The 23,165-nt window shown below is 36.4% G+C and overlaps 3 protein-coding genes across 3 annotated transcripts; 2 read left to right on the forward strand and 1 right to left on the reverse strand.

Annotated features, from left to right (window-relative positions):
- Positions 1-6,396: 6,396 nt before the first annotated feature.
- Positions 6,397-8,790, forward strand: msx3 (muscle segment homeobox 3). Its single transcript, XM_058386712.1, has 2 exons — positions 6,397-6,984; positions 7,254-8,790. The coding sequence occupies exons 1-2, from the start codon at positions 6,585-6,587 to the stop codon at positions 7,667-7,669; spliced, it is 816 nt and encodes a 271-aa protein (XP_058242695.1). The 5' UTR covers positions 6,397-6,584; the 3' UTR covers positions 7,670-8,790.
- Positions 8,791-9,214: 424 nt separating this feature from the next.
- Positions 9,215-13,340, reverse strand: znf511 (zinc finger protein 511). The gene is made up of 6 exons (XM_058386710.1): positions 13,076-13,340; positions 11,626-11,699; positions 10,875-11,076; positions 9,812-9,936; positions 9,490-9,669; positions 9,215-9,386 (listed from the first exon to the last, which is right to left on the reverse strand). The coding sequence occupies exons 1-6, from the start codon at positions 13,274-13,276 to the stop codon at positions 9,317-9,319; spliced, it is 852 nt and encodes a 283-aa protein (XP_058242693.1). The 5' UTR covers positions 13,277-13,340; the 3' UTR covers positions 9,215-9,316.
- Positions 13,341-15,182: 1,842 nt separating this feature from the next.
- Positions 15,183-23,140, forward strand: adam8a (ADAM metallopeptidase domain 8a). Its single transcript, XM_058386126.1, has 24 exons — positions 15,183-15,344; positions 15,577-15,677; positions 15,891-15,964; positions 16,054-16,132; positions 16,229-16,305; positions 16,778-16,967; positions 17,271-17,333; positions 17,415-17,483; positions 17,595-17,764; positions 18,482-18,563; positions 18,710-18,852; positions 18,951-19,128; positions 19,220-19,309; positions 19,671-19,866; positions 20,182-20,248; positions 20,339-20,501; positions 20,587-20,664; positions 20,869-20,953; positions 21,067-21,178; positions 21,380-21,554; positions 21,640-21,675; positions 21,929-22,000; positions 22,132-22,206; positions 22,311-23,140. The coding sequence occupies exons 1-24, from the start codon at positions 15,293-15,295 to the stop codon at positions 22,359-22,361; spliced, it is 2,478 nt and encodes an 825-aa protein (XP_058242109.1). The 5' UTR covers positions 15,183-15,292; the 3' UTR covers positions 22,362-23,140.
- The last annotated feature ends 25 nt before the right edge of the window (positions 23,141-23,165 follow it).

Here is a 23,165-nt window from a genome sequence, read left to right on the forward strand (position 1 = left end):
ACTGAATGTAATTAAAATCTGTTATGAAAGTGGCGTAATCTTCTGACAGTCTTCTTGCTGCTTGTGCAATATACCAATTCAGTCATAAGACAAGAAAGTTGAGTGATGAATGCTTTCATTTTACCACAGAGAATCTACCGTTAGAGTACTATGCAGGGAGGGGTTTTAAGTATAAGCAAATAAGATAATTGCTACAAATCTAAGGCATTAGATGTGTACATGGAGTTATAACACAATAAGGGCAATTATAGTTTAAGGATGCTAATTCCAGCTTTAGTTTGTCAGTGAATTAGCCAGAGAGATTGTTCACTGAGACTGCACAGAAGAGTTGCTTTGATAAAACAGTCAGCTTGGCTGTAGTGAATTTGCCCAGAAAACATTTCTGTGCTCTGCAATTTGGCCTCAGTCAAACTTGGATACATGTGAAGGGGAATACTGACGCTATGGCAGAAGCTTTTGTGAAAACTAACTCATTGTACGTCTGGCCACTGGAGAGAGGCTGGGAGGGAAGAGAGTATTTGAATGTGTGGTCAGGGTTTTTGGTCCCTCATTAAAACCACAAAGATGCCACAATTAGTTCTTGTCCGTACAGAGAAGGCCATGTGACCACTCTCATTGTATCTGGCCTTTACTCAAAAATCCTGGTTCAAGTCTGCAATCACAGCCCAGAATATGACCTCAATTATTGGTGTTAACTCTGTGGTATACCTTTAGTGCCATCTGTAAAATATATACTATGTATATTTATATGTTTGGACACAGACGTTTTGAAAATATTGTAAAGCTTGAAAATTAAGCCTCCATATAGTTCATCAAGTATGAATATAATTATAAACTTGTTTTTATTTTTCGGATCATGTAAACTGATGCAGCATCTGCTAAAGATTGTCTAATAAAATGAAAAGTGGGAAAAAGCTTTGTGGTAGGTTACATTTCCCAGCAGGGCAGCTCAGCAGTTCATGGGTAGCTTACCCTTATAATTGTTCAAAAACAAGAGCATGGCAATTGAGCTAAAGCAGGCAATGTCTTTTTTTTTTTGGGAACGAAAGTCAAGGGACTCTAGGACTGGGGCCATGTTGGGCCACGTTAGCCTAAAATGATTAGGTCAGGTCAAGCTCTTGTTAAGTCAAATAAAAGGTCAACATACTTTCTACTTATCCGTGTCACCCGAGGCCTCTACTTTAAGTGCCCCCTCAGGGCTCAGTAAAAAAAAAATCCTAAGGAAACCTTATGCGCATGGACATAAACCCAAAGCTGACTTGCTAAAGCAGTTTCCCTTTCGAGATAGTTAAGTATTTATGATGCCTGACCTCTGCCGGTTTCACTCTCAACAGTCCAGTGTGTTCTGGTTTGGAGAGAGTGAATGTATAGATGGTCATTTAATTATGTTTTGAAAAAATACAGCTACTGTATGAACAATTCAGTTTAGCATTTTAACTTACACAGCAACTACTTTTAAATTCTACATCAATTCTAAATAGAGTTTTTGAACAATTTTGAACCACGTACCTGGCAGCATGTGCAGTACACCATTGTCATATGAAAATTTCTACTGTAAAACTTCTATAATTACTTTCATACTTAATTTTAAAAAGGTATAATGATTCTAACCCTTAGCAGAATGCAATCCTAAATATTCTCATTCAGCTGACTGAGTGTGAATACAAAATAATAATACTAAACATAAATATTACATAAGGAAAAAGGTGCAAAAGGAATCTCTGTGACAGGTTTATAAGATTACTACAGAGGTATGAATATGTCCAATCCTGGAACAATACACACATGTAATCCTGTACAGCCTGATTCAAAGCATATTTCAGAAGATCTTCAACGCTGCTAAAATATATCATGTCACACAATTGCTATATTTTTTACTTGGTGCTGGTGCTGGATAATTTGCCCTTCCCATATGATTCAGATTCACTACATAAAATAAGAGAAGTTATTGAAAAAATGATCTAAGCTAAGGAAATAAAATGTTTATTACTTTTTAAATTATGGAAATAGAAAATGCAAATATTAATGACAGAACACAGAAATAAATACATACATACATATTTATTCATTTAATGTAATAACATTAATTTAAATTTAATTTATTGTTTACATTATACCATGATATACATACTGTCTATCTATCTATCTATCTATCTATCTATCTATCTATAGTTTTGTGAATACAAGGGATTTTTCTAAATGTTTTTTCTGATTTTTGTCCATTCTTTTAAAAATGGGGAATTAGTGCACTAGATGAGCTTCCCCTCATCCACTCTGTGAAAATGGCCATCCCAGTTGAGGGTGACCTTGAGGGACAGATCTGCTTTCAAGCTCTGTAATGACTTCTGACATGGTTTACTTGCTTCCACGCTGTGACAGAAATGTTTGCCGGAGTCAGAGGAGGAAATATTTGAAACAAGGCACCACTAAAGGGAGCCTGAAGCAAAACAGTGAGATTATACTTCAAGAGCAAGTTTTTTAAATAAAGGTACTTGTGCAAAGAGGTATGGCATATGAATTAACACAACAACCCTATTCCTGCCACACTTCAGTCTAACACTGAAATAAAGTCATATGAACATTTGCAGTGTTACAGGAAATACATGACCACATAGAATTTAAATGAAGTCTGCACAGTTTTTAATACAGAGACATTTTAGAATGAAACCCAGATGAAAAACTTCACCTTTGGCTTTTAGTACACAGGAGACTCAGAGCGTCTCAGAGTGACACAACATGATGCTCAGATGAAAACACGCAGAATTAGACATGAATAATTGAAAGGAATTTATGTTGACAAGCCAGGATATTAATTTGAAACATGAATTTAAAAAAAAAATAATAATAACAATAAACAATTGAAGGCAAAGGTTTAAGCTCTATGTCTTAATGAACTTGAACTATTAGCTAGAACAAAACAGTTAGAACAAGAAAACTATTATTTTAAATATTTTGGTCTACATGCTAATAATAGTGATAAAGTTATTTTTGATTACCACTTTTTCATGTAAGGTATCACATATTTTAAACAGTTCTTATTTCTTAAAAGATACAGTTAAAAGAAAGATTTGGTTATGAACATTATGACAGATATATTTCTCATGATCTGTTACAGTCTTTGTGCCTACACAAAAAATGAAATACCAATGATGAAACAGTAATTACAAGAAACTGCTGCAGGTATTGGGAGTGGTTCTCCGTGTTCGGTATGTGATGGACGTGCAAGTGAAAACTTGTGTGTGTGTGGGGTACTAATTGCCATTATCTAATTACAGCCATTCATGCCAAGAGGATAATATCACCCTGCTGATAACTTTCAGCCATGAACTAATACAATACAAGCTTGGCTGAAATTAAAGCCATCAAAAGTAAATATTGTAAATATTTGTTAAGGACTGCAGCGTTCCAAAATCTCTCAGAGGCAAGTAAAAACATTTCTGCCTTTTTCGCTGCGGTTTTGATGGATATGTGCAACACTCAAAGGTCTTTAGGACTCAGTAACATCCTTAAAATGTTCGTTTTGCTATTTCTTTTTTTGAGAAATAAAAAGAAAAGGGCGGAGGATGCATGAGAAATCTATGTAACCCCCCTTGGACACAGACAAACATTCCATCCAAAATCAGATCTTTGCAAAACTTTGAACTCACACACAAAGATCTAACATAAACAGAACTGCACTGTAGCAAAGCAACTGCTCCACTGGCAAAGCAATAGTGAAATCATGAGGGATTCCCAAAGAAAAACACTTTGTGTTGATGTTTCAAGCAATTATACTAAGCCCAAGAAAAGCAACAGGAAAAATTAACTATTTAATAAAAGTGGCTGAGAGGCATAGTGGGGGGTGGTTTCAAGAATGACATTGAATTCCCAAGAGGTGAAATAATGCCCTTAGATGACTGCGAAGGAAATTACTTAATAGCTGTAAAGAAGCAAGGAGTAACAGCGATATTGTTAGATACACGCATAATGTGGATGTTTAACTACTGAGGTCTGACCTCTTGTAGTTCTCCACTGAACATAAGAACTAAGTGATTACACTGCAGGGATTTTCATTTAACGCTTCTAATGTTGTGCAGATGACAATTTTTTTGGGATAATTTACTGTTAACAATATTTGATAAATAGTAATGAGTTGTGCTAATTTATAGTGATAAACAAATACTTAAAAAACTATTTAAAAAAACAATAATTTGGGGCATGAGTTTAAAAAACACATATTTGCTTACTGATGCTAAAGACTGAGTTGGTGCAATATGTTTAACAAAACACTATTAAAATAAGCATTTATGTGATTGAATTGTCTTTTAAATACACTTACAATTCATAAACTAGCTGAATGGAATTTTATTAATAGAATATACTGGGAGGTGCAACAAGAAAAGAGTCATATTTGGAAAGAACTCAGCATAAATAAAGTTATTGTTCACTAAGGCACAAATCTGAATGCTTGTGATACTTGTGTTGGCATATTATATCCCAAAACATAAACGTGGTAAGGCACAGAGGTAAACAATTAAACCCTGAATGCCCTTGCCAGAGACAAAGTCACTAGGCCTTTTTAATAAGTAAGCCTCCTGTCATTTTCTGTCATTTTGAGTTAAAGAGCAGCCCACTGTTTACAGTATTCTGCTTTGTAATAAATCAGAAGACCACTTCCTTCGGGGAAGTAAACACTTCAATATGTGCACTGGTTTTTGAAGAACATTCACAAGTGCTCTCATTAGAAGAGGATACATGGGCCTAGCCATTACACTGACACCACCTTCTTGAGAGCAAGTGAGGCTCACTGAAAGCTCCCAGGCTATTTTAACAATGAAAGGAGGAAAATCTGTTTTTCAGTGTTTTATTAAATTAGCCTAATTTAGAAAACTGTTCAGTCATGAAAAGGCGCCTACTATTTTACCCCAAAGTTTCGTTTTTGTTCATTTTAGGATAAAAATAAAGTATAATTTGCGGGAAAGAGACCAACGCAGGCATCACAGTCACTGTATAGAAATAACCGCTTCCTTAAAAATGTGAAGTCCCACTGTTTGAAGTTAAATAACATTTAACTTTTTATTAGTATAAATCAAACCTACAAACGTATACAATTCCTTTGAAACAAGTGTTATATTTTTTAAAAAGCGTAGAAAAGACTAGTTTTCTGTACTAGGTATTGCTTTTAAAATGCAGTGTGAAGCTGTATTTTAACACACTCTCGCTTTACCGACAACCATACAACTAAAATATTACATATAAAATTGTCTATGTATTTAAATAGGTTTTTTTTTTTAATATGATCTTCAAATAAAATATTTACAAGCAGCACAAGGAGCACTCAATGTAATTAAATGCATTGTTAAATATTTAACTTTCCTCAAGTTAATTGTTTGTTTACAACTGTCAAGGGAAAACATAAGCCGGCCAAGCCAACCTTTTAGTTTTTTTTCTGTCTCTTCGTTGTAGAAAAATAAATCTGAAAAGATCACTGATTGTGTGTTTTTATCGAACAATCATCAGGTTTGAGTGTGTAGCAGTAATGTGTCAGTGTGTGGGAACCGCTCGCTCGGCAGTTATTTCCCTGCCATTAAAGTGCTGCAGGAGAGAATTGGTTAAGTGGAGCTACCCGCTGCCTTACTCTCCCCGAGGTAGCTTCCTTTTTGATCTCGCCGAGACTGGCGCCTTCCAAAGCACGACTTGTCTGCCTTATGAAATGCTTTGACTTACGGTGAAGGCTTGCCAGTTGCGTTTCAATAGAAGCTTTTTTTTGCAACCTTAAAGGGCCAAGACAAGCTTTAAACTGCTGTAATGTGGCGTGACACAATCGTCATTCATTCACTCCCATCATTTATCAATTGTCCTCGAAGATCAAGCTAAACGTGTTCTAATTGGTGCGTTTTATTTTGTCTTTACTACTTAAATGGTCATTTCTGTATACCCTCAATTTTCTCTATTTTTTTCTATAACATTCTGCTGTTTAGAAATAAGGCCAATTACCGATCATTTTATGTAGTCTGCGGCTGAACTGAGCTAAAAAGAATCCAGTGTGTTAAAGTTTTAAACAAATTTATACAGATATACAGATTCCTCACAAAAAAAATAAAGGAAGAACTCCCCGAGGAGGTTGCTAGTTGTCTTGCTGCCTGGTTTCAATAAGAGTTAAGCTAATGAGTGCGGAGTCTCTCTCTCTCTCTCTCTCCCTCCCTCCCTCTCTCTCCCTCTCCCTCTCTCTCTCTCTGGCCCCTCCGGTTAATTGCAACAAAAGTTCTCAAATAGCTCAAACACTGGAGCCCTGGAGCCATCAATAAACCACCGCGGCAAGACAAGTATGATTGACCACGCACATTTCTTTCAAAATCACTTTGACGTCCGTCCCTAAGAAAGTTTGCTGGCCAATCAAAACGCAGACATGGGGAGTCATGTGTGCAAAATCAAGCGCCGATTGGATGGCGGCAAAGAAGAAAGCAAACTTTTGGGAGTTTTATAGCTGGGAGAGCTTTGGGCTATACAAGAGAGAAGGAATTGTCGCAGAGACGCGACGAATGACAGAAAGAAAAAGAAGCGAGGACGAGTTAAACTGAGAGGGCCTGGCATTTGGAAGTTGTATGGCCCCTTTACCCTCCACAATGAGCTCTGTTCAAGGACCGCTTTCCCAAGAAGGTGAAACACAGAAGCGCGCAAACACAGACGCAGAAGAGGCTGAGAGCACCGAGAGAACGGCAGCCAAAGGATGTAAAAATAAGGCGTTCAGTCTTCCCTTTAGCGTGGAGTCTCTAATATCGGACAGAGTAACCTCTAGGACTTCATTTTCCGCTTCCGACTCGGGGCTTATATCCCCTTCTGAGGAGCGATCACAACTCTCACCAATGGCTCTTTACACAGACAGGAAACTGCCGCTGGAGAGCGTCTCAAACTTGGCTGTGGGGAAAAGAGGAGACTCGGAGGAGCGGAATGAGAAGGGACAGGGCGGATGGTTTCAGAGCCCGTCATACGCCTCCCCGCCAAGTAAGTGACAATCCAAAACAAAAGTCTGACCATTCGTTATTGACCATTTGCAGTGCTCTTGAAACACGTATGCCACATTTCTTCATATAGCCTATGAAGGGTTATCATGCAGGAAACCTACTGATGCTTTGGAATAAGTAATGCGCCTAAATAAGTTTAACAATCCATATCCGAGCCTGTACCTGCTTGGTTTGTATATTCCTTCTGGCTCGCCATATTCTTTCTATAATTCTCATACTTGTTGTTTTTTTTTTTGTTTTTTTTTACAGGACACTCGAGTCCGTCTCCGTGCGCGCTCCGAAAACACAAGAACAACAGAAAACCGAGGACGCCGTTCACCACCTCACAGCTGCTAGCTTTAGAAAGAAAGTTTCGCCAGAAGCAGTACCTCTCCATTGCAGAAAGAGCGGAGTTTTCCAATTCACTCAATCTAACAGAGACACAAGTGAAGATATGGTTCCAAAACAGGAGAGCGAAAGCAAAGAGACTTCAAGAAGCAGAGTTAGAGAAACTGAAACTCGCCTCAAAACCCCTGTTACCGGCGTTCGCCTTTCCCTTCCCACTTGGAGCGCACGTGGGTTCTCCCGGTCTGTACGCAGCCTCAAGCTCTTTTCCGCGGCCTTCACTGCCCGTGCCGGGACTTTTTGGAGGACCCGTTACCTATGGGATGTATTATTTGTCTTAAATGTTTTCAGTGTAATTAACTACAAGACTGCTGTTTTTGCCAGTCATAAGCGGACAAGTAAAATGTCCAGCTATGAACTTTAAAGTAAAACTGGCGCGAGCCTATACACACATTTAAGTATGAGAGCGACAATTAAGAAATATAAAAATATCTATATATATTTAGCGTTCAGTGGTGCCCTCAGAATAAATAACATGTCGCGTATAGGCCATCCTATTTAGCCCAAAAAACATCAAACAGCGATATATCTTTAATTCGGCAGCAACCTCATTTTAATTAAAGTCGTCTTTGGAGAAATCAGTGCTTCAAATGAAGACTGTTATGAAAACATTTTATTTTCGAACAATATATAAAATGTTGTCATAAAGGCCAGAAACATCTGTCCCAGCCTATTTGCTTTCTCCCCGTGTAGGCCTACACCCAACTTGAAATTATTTTTATATAAAGTGAAAATATCACGAAGATTGCATTTACAAAAAAATTGCAGAGGTATTTGTAATTTTCTTTGTGTACTGTTTTGGAGTGTTTTAGTAGCTGCAGTCGCGCTCCATATTCGCTTTTCTCAGAGGCAATTGAATAGTGAAGGCTATAACGTTTCATGGGTTTACATTTGCCCTCAACGATGACTTTCATTGGTTTTTCGTTTAGCCACAATACCCTTGTGCTACATGTACTATTATATAGTTTGATAGATTGTAAATTAACCTTTAGACCTTTTTTTTATAACTGTAAATAAGCGTATATATTAGCATACAGATATTTTCAACTACATTTGAAATTACGAATAGAATTGATATTTATATACTGTGTTTACATTTACCTCCTGTAAATTATTGTATATATTTGTACATAAAAATAGAAAAAAATAATCTTTTGTATTAAACAAAAATACATTTTGAACAAGTTGAGTGTGCCTTATTGTACTGGAGATTAAGCTGCAGACCCGACTTGCAAGATTTTATTACCAAAATAAAATCGGAATTGATGTCATTCACTTGCACATTCACACGCATATACGTCTAAAATCGTTTTGCTGTTTAGGACAATATTTAACCCACTCCATAATAAAGATACAGGTGGGGTTTTTTTTGCAAATGTAATTATACGGGAAAATTTTCGATACGGGACGCAAAGTCAGTCTCATTCTATAAAATGACTTTTCTTTATAAGCAACTATTTTGCATTTCTAAGCAACAAATTGTTGGGATTATTAAGTCTTATATTATTTTGTGTATATGTATATACATTATATATATAATATGTGTGTGTGGTTATGTGTTATCCCTTAATCCACATTAATTTAACTATTATCAAAATTTCTTCACTGGGATTCGTTTTGAATATAAAACACCAGTGCCGACTTTTAATGTAGATCGCGTTAATTACACTCTCTAAATTTGCGCAATAACGAACGCAACTGGAATCATTTTACAAAAAAAATGCGTACGAAAGATTGTGAATATCCACTCCAATGTGACATTTAACAAATTTAACCAAAGAAAAATGGCTAAAGAATACATTACATATTGTCAGAAAGGATTAGGATTTGTTTTTGCTTCATTTTTTATTGAAAAAATAGTTCTCGAATATTGCTCTGGATGTAGGAAATAAGATCATATAAACGATACAGTATGTAAGACATTTTCTCTACTTCTTTTTCCTCCCACCTCTGAAGCCTCTGACTGAGCCATGGCCAAAACAAATAGTTGGTGGCACCCTGAAAAAAACAAAAAACAAATTGATATTAATGTAAGCATGTAAAATTACGCCACACTGTCACATATTTTAAATTGCTGATGAGGCATTTTATAAATACTTACCTATATGAATAATGTGGTTTTTGTCGCTCAGGAAGGACAGGCTCGTGGGTTTCGGACTCTTTGGTGAGAGAAAAATCCATCAACTCACAATTCTCTAATTCTCCATGTTGGCTAACTACATTACCAGGCCCTGTCAAACACATTTCCTCCTGCTGAGGAATCTGCTCCTCTTTTGTTCCTCTGAAAGACAGATAAAAGACTTATTACAATCTGCTAATGTATTTTATTACATGGGCAAGATTTGAAGTAAAAATAGGCACAAAACTAATCATGATCCAATTCCAGAGATTGTACAGTGAAATCAAAATTTCAGAGGTCATACCTTTTGATTTTCTTTGGTTTGTCAAATCTGAAGTCTGATGGATAGCTGTGAGTTGTGATCAAATGCTCTTTCCTTTCTCTGCTGGTTTGGAATTTCAGTCCACATCCCTCAACCAAACACTGATACTGAAAAGCCATATTACAGTCGACATCTTAACAACAGTCGAGTTGTTCCCAGTTGTGTAGTAGGAGTGGACTGTTTCCATTTTGTATGTAGTCATGCTATTTTAAGTCTTTAACAATTAGGATACAATACAAAGCAAGAGCACAGTTAATATTTTCCTAAACAAAGCATGCAGACAAAAGACAAAGGGGTAAACAAAGACGGAATGTTTTTCCGTTCTTCAAAAATACACTTCACTTACTACAGCCAAAGGATGGCGGCATAAAACACACACATCAGCTAAAAAATTATGCCAAATTTGATCTGATAATAACCACGCAGTGAGATTTTGGTTGTTGGCATTTACTGTAAAAATTGTCTGCTTGTATTTGAAAGTTTTCCAGTGGGATAATGTTTTAGTTTAGTAAACATGGAAAGTAAAACATTCACTGCTTCACATTATAGTGTCTCCTTATGGTCTACTGTAATTGATTTTTCGAAAGGGAACGCTCTCTTTCAGAACATGTGTAACATGTTTTTTCTGAATTCTAGGCTTTGTTGATTTGAGGGATTATAAGTCTCACAGCAAATGTGAAAAGCAGAGACAATTTTCACTTTAAATTCAATGCCACATATCCTCCTTATATGCAGCTATAGGAGGCTAGACTGTTTAATTCACTACTAATTTAATTGTCATTAGCTGCCGTTCACTAAGTTGCTTAGTTCAAGATGTGCCATATGATTCACATAGCAAAGTTTCCAGCACTGCTTTAATCATTCAAGAATTTGTAAATGCTGTAGGCATTAATTCAATACTGGGAATTTGTCTGTGCAGGCAAATGACATAACAAAACAGGGATAAAAATTTGTATCTTTAAATGCAAATGTAACGTTTACATTTCATACAAATGTAATGTTTATACTTCATAATGATCATGGACATTTCTGCTATAGACATTACCATACACTCTCTCTCTGCCATAACCTGAAAGAGAGAGTCGTGCCACTCTAATATGTGTATATCCAGCAGACGGTTGGATGGAAAGGAGCGCTTGCAGCTGGAGCACACATGACGATGAAGTGAATTGTAGTGGTGCTCATATCCCTCAACAGTGTCAAAGAGCTGCTTACAGCCAGCAATGTGACACTGGAACTCTGAAATGCTTAAAGAAAGACATATGATGTTAGTGCTTATCATAATTATAACTCAAACTAATATAAAAAATATTTTTCTTTGACATTTCAAAAGTTTACAGTAGGTATGTTATATAACAACACAGTACTTCTCTAAAGAGACTTTAGGACAGAATTCTCTTTAAAAAAAATGTCACAGATAATATTTCTAAAAAACAACAACAAACAAACTCACCAATTGTTTTTACTAATGATCCCCATTAAACACTTTGTAAAACTTTAAAATTAAAAATATTTGTTTTATCTGGCAAATTACACAACATAATAAACCACCCACATAAAAACTAAACATCCATTAAATATTACATATGGAAAAATATGCAGATTTTCTAAAACATCACTGTGACTTCATTGCGGAATAAATGTGTTTCTGTAGGGAAAAAAATCGCATCGTTCCTTTTTACAGGTCAACAGTAACACTGAACACAGACATACCATCAAATGCCAATACATGTGAGAAGGTCACACTGTTCGTCTGTATACCTATCAACTATAACTATAACTATAATAATACTCACTTTAACGCTGGAGATTCATCTGTGAGAGGGGTCACAAGATCCTGCAAATACAAGTGTCGGTGCACATCTCCATCCTGTTGGGGTGAAGGAAAAGCTTAGAACAGAAACCAACTGCAATATACAAAATCCTTTGCAAGCAGGCAACCCTTTAAGTGTGAGGAAAACTGCACAGACCCACATATGAGCACAGTATAGCAATAAAACCTGTTGGTCTAACAGATATTTTAACGATAGGCTACTTATTTTTAAGTTATTGAACTTTTTGAATACAAACCCAATACTGGAGCTATAACTAATGGAGTGTAATGAAAAGTCACCACCTTGTGCAAAGAATAACTAATCAGATTTGACACTAACATGGTTTTTGCAGCACCATACATCACATGAATTTCATTAAAGCCTTTACAGGCAGTGGTGTGTTGCACTTCTCGAACCCAATGCCCTGCAACACACCAAGGTCTAAATTACCATGTATCTCCAGGGTTTCTGGCCTTGAAATATTGCCAGAGCTTTTTTCAGACTGAAGTTTTACATTTTCCAGACTTTCAGCCGTTTTTCAGCCTCAGGTTGAGATTATCATCCTACATTTTAAAAGCATTTTAACTTTATTATTAAAAGGGAAACAAATGTGATATGTATTAGGGAAGTTGCACTAATAAGGGAGGAAATAAACAGAAGTCATTTAGAGACTCATCGTGCTGAGAATTTTAATCCTTTTGTTAAATCTTTTTACAATGTAATTAGGATAGTAATTTTACAGTACAGCTTCTGTATTGGCATACTTCTGGAAACAAGATTACAGATGTCCCAATATTGAGAGCTGATAAGACAAAGATGGAACTGAATGTGGATTTGGCAACTTTCATGATGATTCATTTGTAATGGATTTATACTTTTTCGTACTGACCCAAATGTCTCTCTCTCTCTCTCTCTCTCTCTCTCTCTATATATATATATATATATATATATATATATATATATATATATATATAGAGATATATAATATAAATATATATATATATATATATATATATATGTGTGTGTGTGTGTGTATGTATATATGTATATATATGTATATGTATGTATGTATGTATGTGTGTGTGTGTGTGTGTGTGTGTGTGTGTGTGTGTGTGTGTGTGTGTATATATATATACATACATATATATATATATATATACACATACATATATATATATATATATATACATACATATATATATATATTAGATAGATAGATAGATAGATAGATAGATAGATAGATAGATAGATAGATAGATAGATAGATAGATAGACATTTGGGTCAGTACGAAAAATGACTGAATATATATTTAATACAACAAACCAAGAGGGACCTTTTTAACTCTGATAAGTATCAGCGTTGTGAAACTAAGCTGCTATCACATCTAACCTACGATCACTCAGACAGTATGGATCAGTGAAGTAAACATACCACAAATATCTCATCATCTTTGTCTAAGCGGATTCTCTGGGGTGTAAAGTGAAACGGTGAGCTGTTTTCCTTTAGTCCATCGCCTCTTCTGGCTTGAAAACATAAATTGCTAGAATTTTCGACCACTGGTACTGAATGAATATCGATTCTCTGTGCATCACGTCCAACCAAAAGCTGTACCAAATTACTAGACTGCAGCATAGTTCATACAGGGCCTATTGCTGACTATCAACACACACGCGTTTCTCACGTGTACTTCCTTAAACGTCATTCACGTCACTGCAGTCGGTGTCTCACAGGTCCTAAAAACCGTCGAATGACCCAACCAGTTTATGTGTACCTCTAAACTGTAGCCACAAGAGGGCAGCAAAGCCCGCAGGCTGTAAGCGCAGTAATTACATTCTGGCCTGTTGGAAAAATGGACTGGACTGTCAGTGTTTCAGAAGCATTAAGGAGATACAGTGTTAGATGCCGTTTTTGTTTTTGTGTTCAGATTTGCAATGTATGAATTAACAGTAGAAATCTGGTGATTGACTGAAATATAAACCTGCTGGCACTTTGCGAATAAGACTGGACAGTCAGAAAGAACAGTGCAGCTGAATAACTACATCAGCTAAGGCATACTGTGTTGTTTGTTATAGTGCTTTTGGAAGTATTAGATTCCAAGATTTTTCCAAGGATAACGTTTTTTTGTGAGCTCAGAATAAACTGTGACTTTTCTGTATTAGTCCTGTGACCTTTTACTACTCTTAAGAGTTTGATGCAAGTCTAAAACACTCCTTTAAACTATCCAACACACATTATGCGGCCAGAGGTCTGTGGACACCTTACCAATAACACCCACGTGTGCTTTTCTTGAAGGTCCCATTCCACCCTCACCCCCAGACAGTTTCGTTAGGGAGGAGGCTTGGGTTACACCAGTTCATCATAAAAGGTGTCCAGTGGTTTAAACTTAATTACAGTTCAACCACACCAACCCTGGCAAAACATGTCTTCATTGACCTCACTTTGTGCACAGGGGCATTGTCATGCTGCAACAGGTCTGGGTCTCTTAGTTCCAGTGAATGGAAATTTTGATGCTACAACTGTGCAAATCAGCAGCTTAATACACTTATATATACACTTATACTTGCTAAAAGTTTGGGGACACCCTTTCAAATCATTGAATTCAGGTGTTATTTTTCAGGGGTTGGGCTTGGCCCCTTAGTTCCAGTGAAAGGAACAATTTCATGCTCCCAACATTGTGTGAACAGTTTGGGGATGACCCCTTCCTGTTCCAACATGACTGCACATCAGTACACAAAGCAAGGTCCATAAAGACATAGATGAGCAACTTTGGTGTGGAGGAATGTCACAGAGTCCTGACCTCAACCCAACAAAACATCTTTGGGATGAATTAGAGCCAGACCTTCTCATCCAACATCAGTGCCTGACCTCACTAATGTGCTTCTAGTGGAATGGTCAAAAATTCCCAAAAACACACTCCTAATCCTTGTGGAAAGCCTTCCCAGAAGAGTTGAAGCTGTTATAGCTGCAAAGGGCGAGCCAACTCCATATTAAATTCATGTGCATGTAAAGGCAGACGTCCCAGTATTGGAATAGCTCTGAGTCATCACCCTAATTCATCCCAAAGGTGTTCTATCAGGTTGAGGTCAGGACTCCTCCACACCAAACTCGCTCATACATGTCTTTATGGACCTTGCTTTGTGCACTGGTGTGCAGTCATTTTGGAACAGGAAAGGGTCATCCCCAAACTGTCCCACAAAGTTTGGAGCATGAAATTGCCCAAAATGTCTTGGTATGCTGAAGCATTAAGAGTTCCTTTTACTAAGAGGGGCCAACCCCTGAAAAATAACACCTGAATTCAATGATTTGGAGGGGTGTCCCAAAACCTTTGCCAATATAGTGTACATAACTGCCTTTATGAGACAGTCCATTCAGTGTGATTTTATTGTACTTTGCATTTAAGAGATGGGTTTACAGTCCTGTAGATGGCGTGTGTGGTGTAAATGGGAAATCCCTTTTGTAAAAAAAAAAAATCGCTGACTGGGCGATGAGTGGCTCTTCCCGGATACCGAGGTCACACACTGGCCTCATGTTAATGTTAATTCTCAGCATACTCTCACTCGGAGGTGGGGCGTTGGTCAAACTTAGAAGAAAAGTCCAAGAAGTGCGACGTTTCTTCATTTAACAGCCAAGAAGCACAACAGGACAAACATGCGCTGTACTGGATTATTTTTATTACTCTGTTCGTACGTTTCAGTTTGGGGTGAGTAAAAAGATGACAATATGTTAAGGATTTTTAAAGATGGAGAACTGTGTGCTGTACTCCTATATATGATGATAATTGGGTGTGGGTTGGGGGTTTAGTAATCAGTCGCACACTGTGGTTATAGATATGCAATATATTGAACCTAATATAAGAATCTGTGAATATAAATATATATAAAACAAATATAAGAAAAGTGAAAAAACAAGTTATATTTGAACTGGTTGCACAGAGATTTGTGGAACTGCGCATGCTCGTCTCCCCCATGTGTCGCGGTACGAGGTGGTCCGACTGCGGACAGGACGAGTGAAAAGGAGCGCCTTTCATCAAGAGGTGCGATCATTTAGGTGTCATAATAAACATTGAAATTCATTTTGTAAATACATTGCACTTAGTAATAAACAAAGTTAAATTTAGATCTAATTGTTTTAAACAATAATATACTAAAATTCTGTTTTAAAACAAGGTAATTAATCAAATCTAAGCTATTTATAAAAAATATTTATTTGTTTATTTAGTACTTCAATGTTACTTTTATGCCAATAGAAATATCCTCCTGCAGTTGAATATGCCTTGGATATTGATGGGAAAACCTTCATGATATCTCTGGAAAAGAATAGGTGTGCCAAATATGAATAATAACAAAAAATCTGAGGGGGGGGGGACAAATATAAAATTTCATTAATTTAATAATGTGTTTTCACTATAGGGAGTTGTTAGCGAAGAATTATTCTCTGACTTACTACACAGAAGATGGAAGAGAACAGACTACATATCCATCTAATGTGGTGAGACAGTTCAAGATTTAATAAACACTGTCTTTATTTTATCTTGTACATATTAAATTGTACAGATTTGATTGATCTCTTTTGCTTTTTTTGTAGGACCACTGCTACTATCAGGGACAGATTAGAAATATAAAAGACTCCTCGGTCAGTGTTGGCATGTGCTCAGGAATGCGGTAAGGGAAGCTATGTTATAATGCCTTTCAGTTGATTAAATGTGGTTATTAAACATATAAAATGTTTCAAGTATTTTTTTTAAAGAGGTCATAGTTTGATATTTTTATGTACACAAGATAGTATACATTTATTTAAAAAAAAAAAAAAAAAAAAAAAAAAAAAAAACCAGAAAAAGCTACAGACTGCCAAATTTTCAATGTCTCATAAATATTGTTATATTTTAAAAAGTAATTTTTATGAGAAGTTTAATAGATCCTAATGGTCACAAAATTGTTTTGTGTTTATTTTGGTGGACTTGACTGGCTTTTACTTTACCTGTGAGAGCCCTACTAATATTTTGGATACTCATAATATCATTGCATAGCATAAGATATGCTTACAATTAATTCAGTTTATGGAGGAGCAATAAAGTAGGCCAGTCCCTTCAACTGTCTTCTTTTATTAAACATGTCTGGCGTTAATATTTTTCAGAGGGTTTTTAAGAGCAGAAAATCACGTCTATCTGATTGAGCCCCTGGAGGATTCTGTGAAAGGGGATCATGCAGTTTACAAACAAGAGCACTTGAGGACTAAGAGGGCAACTCATGAATACATCAACGATACTGTCTATAACTACGACGTCATGCCGAGACTTGCTGGGCTGTATAAAAGTAGAAACATGGTACTGAGAGTATAATTAATATTTTGCATTGGTTTTAATTGCTAATTGCTAATAGAAATAGCATCTAATTGCATATAGTAATTGCACTCTACAGAAAGAATGTACAGATTTTTTTAAAGACTTTGGATTATTAAGTGTTCTAAGCTATATTGAACGCATTCTGCTAGACAGCTGCTCTCCTGTAGCATTTCACCCAAAGCCTTAAATGGTTTCTTAGTCAGAGTTCCTCTTTTTTTTCTTTCTTTTTTAAAAAAAAATGCAGACATCACTAATACAAATCTAAATACATTTTTATTTACCTAGAAAATCGCAGTGCCAAAAGGAGGGCGATACATTGAGATGGTTCTAGTGGTTGATCATGCAGAGGTATGTAAGGGTTTTGTTTTTAATACTGTGCATTAAAAAACCTAAAAAAACAACAACAAAAAGCATATTTGTTTATTTTAGTACAACAAATACGGAAGCGTGAAGAACATAGAGACGAGAATGCTAGAAGTTGTTAATCATGTGAACAAGGTATTTCATCTTGTTACATTACTTATGCTTGGATCTTTGATTATATAAATGCAAATAATGTATTAGGAATTGTTTTACTGAATATGTAATTCAGCAACACTTTCTTTGCAGCTCTATCGTCCTCTGAACATCCGCGTTGTATTGGTGGGATTAGAGGTCTGGAGTAATCAAGATAAGTTTGATGTTAGCACTGAGCCTGATAAAACTCTGGACCGTTTTATAAAGTGGCGTCAGACAGAACTTCTGCCAAGAAAGAAGCATGACAACGCACAATTTGTTACGTGAGTAATTTGAAAATTGTTTGTAAAAATATTTTTTCAGAACTGCAGAGAATGAATAAAAAGAAATATGTTTAATGAAGAATGCATGCAGTGAGTAGTGGCAGTAATTTTTCATTAAGTGTAATTTTTCAGTATGAACCCTATGCTAATTTATAAACCTAGATTTGTTTATGTGGACTGTCCTTTATGATTCAGACCACAAGTTTTCGAAAAGTTTTGAATGTAGAGTATGTGTTGGTTATTGCAGCCTAAAAACTCTTAAAATGGTCAGTCTATAGCCTAGTATGAAGTTCCTCCCAGAGACAATTTTAAGTACTTTGCCAAAAATATTCACATGATCCCTGAATCACCAGCTAATAAACAGTCAAAAAGTATTAAAAAATTCAACACCACATTTACAGTAGCTATCTGATGCTCATGTTCTTATGCACTCCTATTTTTCTACCAATCATTCAAACACAGCACATGACCAAAAGTTTCAATTTAAAATGAACTCAACTGACCACAACACTGCTGCTATTCTGATCATACTTAATGAAGTTTTGTGTATATTTTATACAAATATTATTGCTTATTCTCTTGACTGATGCTAGTTGTGTAACTGTGTCATGCTGTACTAATTGTAACCTGGACAGCCTGAATATCCTGTGCACATACTTATATACATTTTGCAGAATTATATTAGTTTTACATCTTTTCCTCTTTGAACTGATGCAGTGGAGTGGATTTTTTTGGATCGACTGTTGGCTTGGCTCCCCTGAAGGCTATGTGCTCTCCATCATCTGGTGCCGTGAACGAGGTTTGCTTTACATAATCAACCATCAGAGCTGCAACAAAAATTTAATATAAAATAATTATTTTAGTTTAAATTTTTGTATTTCATGAATTGATTGAGTATTGTAAAGGCATCAGGTGCACCAACTGAAAGCACTGTTCTTTCTTCAGGACCATAGTAAAAGTGCTCTTGGGATTGCCTCCACTATCGCACATGAAATGGGACATAATTTGGGCATGTCACATGATAGAGCAAATTGTGATTGTCCAAACACACGATCTGGCCAGGGCTGTGTGATGGGAGAGAGCATTGGGTAAGAATACCTTTTTTTAAACACTTTAAAACACTAAAGATGCCTTTATTGCTAGGCTCGGTCTTTGCTGTAATTCTTCTTTCATCATCTTCCCATAGATATGTGCTTCCTGAACGCTTCAGTAGTTGTAGCAAAATGGATTTAGAGATATTTTTAGGGAACCATGATGTCCACTGCCTGCTAAATGTTCCAAATGAGCATGATGTGTTTGGGGGTCCAGTATGTGGTAATGCCATTGTGGAAACAGGCGAGGAATGTGACTGTGGAATCTTGGAGGTAAAATGTAATCATGTATGCAATTATCTTGTAGCTTAGGCTATTTATACCATTGCAGTTTCTTTTAAAAAAAAGTTCTGATCATTTTTAGGAATGTGAGAACCCATGCTGTAATGCCACTACCTGCCGAATGACAGAAGGCTCTGAGTGTGCAAATGGGGAGTGCTGTGACCAGTGCAAGGTAATAATGACAGTTATGTCTTTCACTACATCTCAAGAATGAGGTGCTGATAATCTTGATATAATTATCCAGTTGGACAATAGTACTCCGCATCTTTGGCTGACTGACATTTGGGCTGCAAACTTTCAGTTAGATAGTTTGAATTGTATTAAGAAAGGGAAATTGTGTGCGCATATCAGAGTTACACATATACTTCTAAAGTACCTTGTTAATATTTAAGTGCTCTCAAATACTTTTTTATTATTTTTTATTGCTGTTATATAAAATGTGCTATTGAAATAAATGGTATGCCTCTATATAGTTTTTTTAAGTAGCACAATGCTTCATTGTTTAAGCTCTTTATACTTAATCCTGCCTCTAGCTGAAGCAAGCAGGAAGTCTGTGTAGACCCATTGCTCATGACTGTGATCTGGAGGAATATTGTACTGGGAAATTAGCACACTGTCCCAAAGATGACTACAAGATGAATGGGCTTCCATGTAACTACAATCAAGGCTACTGCTATAATGGCCAGTGTCCAACACACCTGGAGCACTGCAAGACGCTGTGGGGGCCAGGTACACTTTCTTGTGTTGTTCCCTCCATATTTTTAATTGAATAAACTCTAGGGTCTGTGGTTTGATCCTAAGATTTGTGGTCTGTGTACATGTTCTTCCTGTGTCTGTGTGGACTTCCTCTGGGTTCTCTGGTTTTCTTCCACCTCCCCAAACATGGCAGTAGGTGGAATAGCATTCCATCCAAGCTGTATTTCTGCCTCACACCCCAGCATTCTGGCATAAGCTCCACATCGACCATGACCCTGACCAGAATAAAGAAGTTACAGAAAGTGCATGAATGAATGAACATGCATTTATTTGTTGTTTACTTTCTAGATGCTGATGTTGCTGATGATGTATGCTTCAACAACAACTGTCAATGGTCCAGACATGGATGTTCCCAGTATGTTTCCTTTTGGCTACATCTACTGTGTGCTACGTTAAGTATAAAGGTGTTTATTTCAGAATAATTACAATATTTTTTCTTCTATAGAAACATGAAATGTGGGAAAATGTACTGCTCTGGAGGAAATGAATTTCCGATAACCCAAAGGAAAAGTTTTATAATTATTAGCGGGAGAACGTGCAATGTGGCTGTGGATTCATCTGGCACAGAGGACTTGGTGCCAACAGGTACCAAATGTGGGACAAACAAGGTCAGTGAATGAAATGTGTACTCAGTTTTGGTTTACTCTACTAGTGTCTTCTAAATTTAAAAGTCTGATACCTTTTTGTCAACAGGTGTGTTACAACAGCCTTTGCCAGGAGATAACTGTCTATGGAACTGCTAACTGCTCTGCAAAGTGCAATAATCATGGAGTATGTATATAAATACAATATTTCTTATTCAATATAAAGTTTTCATTATAATGAAGCAGGACAGAATTTTTAAAGGTCTTTTAAAGAATAAGAGAAGATGCCCTTTTAACCTGACCTTTATTCCATTGTTTGGGGTGTTTAGTTAGCATTACCCAGCTGATGTGGATATTTTTCCTATGTATGACGGTGATATTTTAATCATAGGTGTGTAACCATGAGAGGCAGTGCCACTGTGATCCAGGCTGGGCTCCACCCTATTGTGATACCAAGCTTTATGACATTTCAAGTGGTATGGCAATTATTTGATGTTTGATTATTTGATGTCTATTTCTAATGTTTATGTGATGGTTTGCATAGTGGACTGATGTTGCCATGTCAAATGTCTGTGATTTTGTCTTCCAGGGCAAGGTGTGGTCATTGGTGTGGTTACTATCATAGGCATCCTGCTGCTGATTACTGTCATTTTTGGAGGCTGGATGTATTATAAGAAAAAAATGATATTCAGACAGAAAAGGTTAGAAAACGTAATTAGATTATTAATTGTTTTTGCATAATCAGCTATTATATTTCTTGGGTAAAACAACTTCTTATCATTTATTTGTGTGTGTGTATGGGTGCGTATATGTGTTTTTGTGTGTGTGTGTGTTTCTGTGTGTGTGTGTGTGTGTGCGTGTGTGTGTGTTTGTTTTTGTTTTTTGCTTTTTTCATCCACAAGCTCCATTACGGATATGAATGGCTACTCCGGTCAGTGCAACCCAGCATTTCAGCCAGTCAGTGCAAAGAACAGCCCCAAATGTGGACCCCCTCGTATCAGCCAGCCCACCTTTCTAGAATCATCAGCAACACAGACCTGCACGCCTCTGTTTTCACCTAGCAGAGCTCCACCACAGGTTAGATTATTTAGCATTTTAATCTATGTATACATTTACACTAATTATACCAGAATACTCCTGACTGCTTGCATTTTACCTTCAGCTTCCAAAGGTAGCAGAACAACCCAGAAGAGGACAGGTGATTAATGATTATAATTTTATTTCATTCATTATAATTAACAAACAAACAAAAAACACAGGTTGTACTAATTGTAGTCATTCTGCCAGCACTTATTGGTGGCCAGTGTTTGTCACATAAATTTTTTATCAGAACTTTAAGGAGTATGTAGCAAACAGGTCATTGAAATATGTCTCACTTCTTTACACATGTGCAAAGTGCATTTTTTCGATAGATAATTAATAACAGTATTTTAATCTTCCTTTGAATCCAGGAAAAACCATTGCCTCCCGGATCAATACCACTTGCTCCATCAAAACCTTTACCTCCACTGGTTACTAAACCTGTAAGTCTTTATATTCCATGTATTATATTATATTATATTATACATTTGTCATTATTTCTTTCTCCAACTCATATTGATTTTGCTTTACACTGTATATTTCACAAATATTTCTGCTTTGTTCACTATTGTAGGTGAACAAACCAAAACCCCCTCCAGTGCCGCCTGTGAAACCATCAGGTACAAACCCCACATGGAAGCCCCCTCAGGTGAGTTTTTCTTTAAACACTGAAAATTATATTGATTATTCTGGATTGACCACATTGCTGAATCAGTTGGTTGAGCCTTTTATTGATTTGTTTGTGCACATCAGGCAGCTGCAGTACCAAAAGTGCCTCTCAAACCTCCTACAAAGTTCAGATGATGGGAAGCAGAGTGACTTTCTCTGAATCACTGAGAGCTTCAGGAGAAGCTTTATGAGCAATCTTAATGCCTCTACAAGGGATACAGCTGTGAAGATTATTCAGACTTCTATGTGCACTTTGGCAGGGAGAAACAGGATGGGCTTTAAAATGGTGGGAAAATGCCCCACAAAGAACTGAATGCTTTAAGCCTTTGGGGATGTACTCCCTTTTTGTCTGATGTCCTACTTGTTGTAGTTGCTTGAAGAATGTTCTGTTGAAGTTACATATCTTAATGTACTTGACTTTTAAATTTTTTTTAATTATTAGAATTGACTGTTTATATGCAAAAAAGATTGTCACACTGTAATTTTAAATGATTTGTCATTTCAGTAACAACATTGTGCTGTTTTAGATGTTTTCTTTTCTTCAGTCATGTTTGCATTACTACTATTTTGGTATGTTGTTCATTTTCAGCTGTTAATTGTTAAATGTTAAGTATTTTTAATTCTCAGCTGGCCTGAGAGCCTGAAAACTTTTAAATTATATTTAATTCATTGAATGCTATTAATGGTTTAACAAACAAACAAACGATTGATTGTTTTCACAAGTATTTAGTAATCTATGGCAAATTTAGTTACAATGGAGAAAATGACAGCCCATAATTATTAAAGTTATTGTATTTATTATTGAGTTGTTATTAGCCTGTATAGACTTGAAACTAATGTGTTATGTCAGTGGAATTTTTCTTGAGCATAAAAATTTGACAAAATATTATTTAATGCATTAAATGCCTAAGGGATTCATGCGTCTCTGGCTGTTTGTTG

The sequence above is a fragment of the Hemibagrus wyckioides genome, linkage group LG03 (genome assembly GCF_019097595.1).
Source record: "Hemibagrus wyckioides isolate EC202008001 linkage group LG03, SWU_Hwy_1.0, whole genome shotgun sequence".
NCBI lineage: Eukaryota > Metazoa > Chordata > Actinopteri > Siluriformes > Bagridae > Hemibagrus > Hemibagrus wyckioides.

Excerpts from the sequence above, each read along its gene's own strand:
- msx3 (XM_058386712.1), top strand. The coding sequence starts at position 6,585 with ATGGCCCCTTTACCCTCCACAATGAGCTCTGTTCAAGGACCGCTTTCC. Across the intron at positions 6,985-7,253 it reads GTCATACGCCTCCCCGCCAA|GACACTCGAGTCCGTCTCCG; the intron begins GTAAGTGACAAT and ends TTTTTTTTACAG.
- znf511 (XM_058386710.1), bottom strand. The coding sequence starts at position 13,276 with ATGCTGCAGTCTAGTAATTTGGTACAGCTTTTGGTTGGACGTGATGCA. Across the intron at positions 11,077-11,625 it reads GATGAATCTCCAGCGTTAAA|CATTTCAGAGTTCCAGTGTC; the intron begins GTGAGTATTATT and ends TCTTTCTTTAAG. Across the intron at positions 9,387-9,489 it reads AAACCACATTATTCATATAG|GGTGCCACCAACTATTTGTT; the intron begins GTAAGTATTTAT and ends TGTTTTTTTCAG.
- adam8a (XM_058386126.1), top strand. The coding sequence starts at position 15,293 with ATGCGCTGTACTGGATTATTTTTATTACTCTGTTCGTACGTTTCAGTT. Across the intron at positions 17,334-17,414 it reads TAGTGGTTGATCATGCAGAG|TACAACAAATACGGAAGCGT; the intron begins GTATGTAAGGGT and ends TGTTTATTTTAG. Across the intron at positions 17,765-18,481 it reads GACAACGCACAATTTGTTAC|TGGAGTGGATTTTTTTGGAT; the intron begins GTGAGTAATTTG and ends GAACTGATGCAG.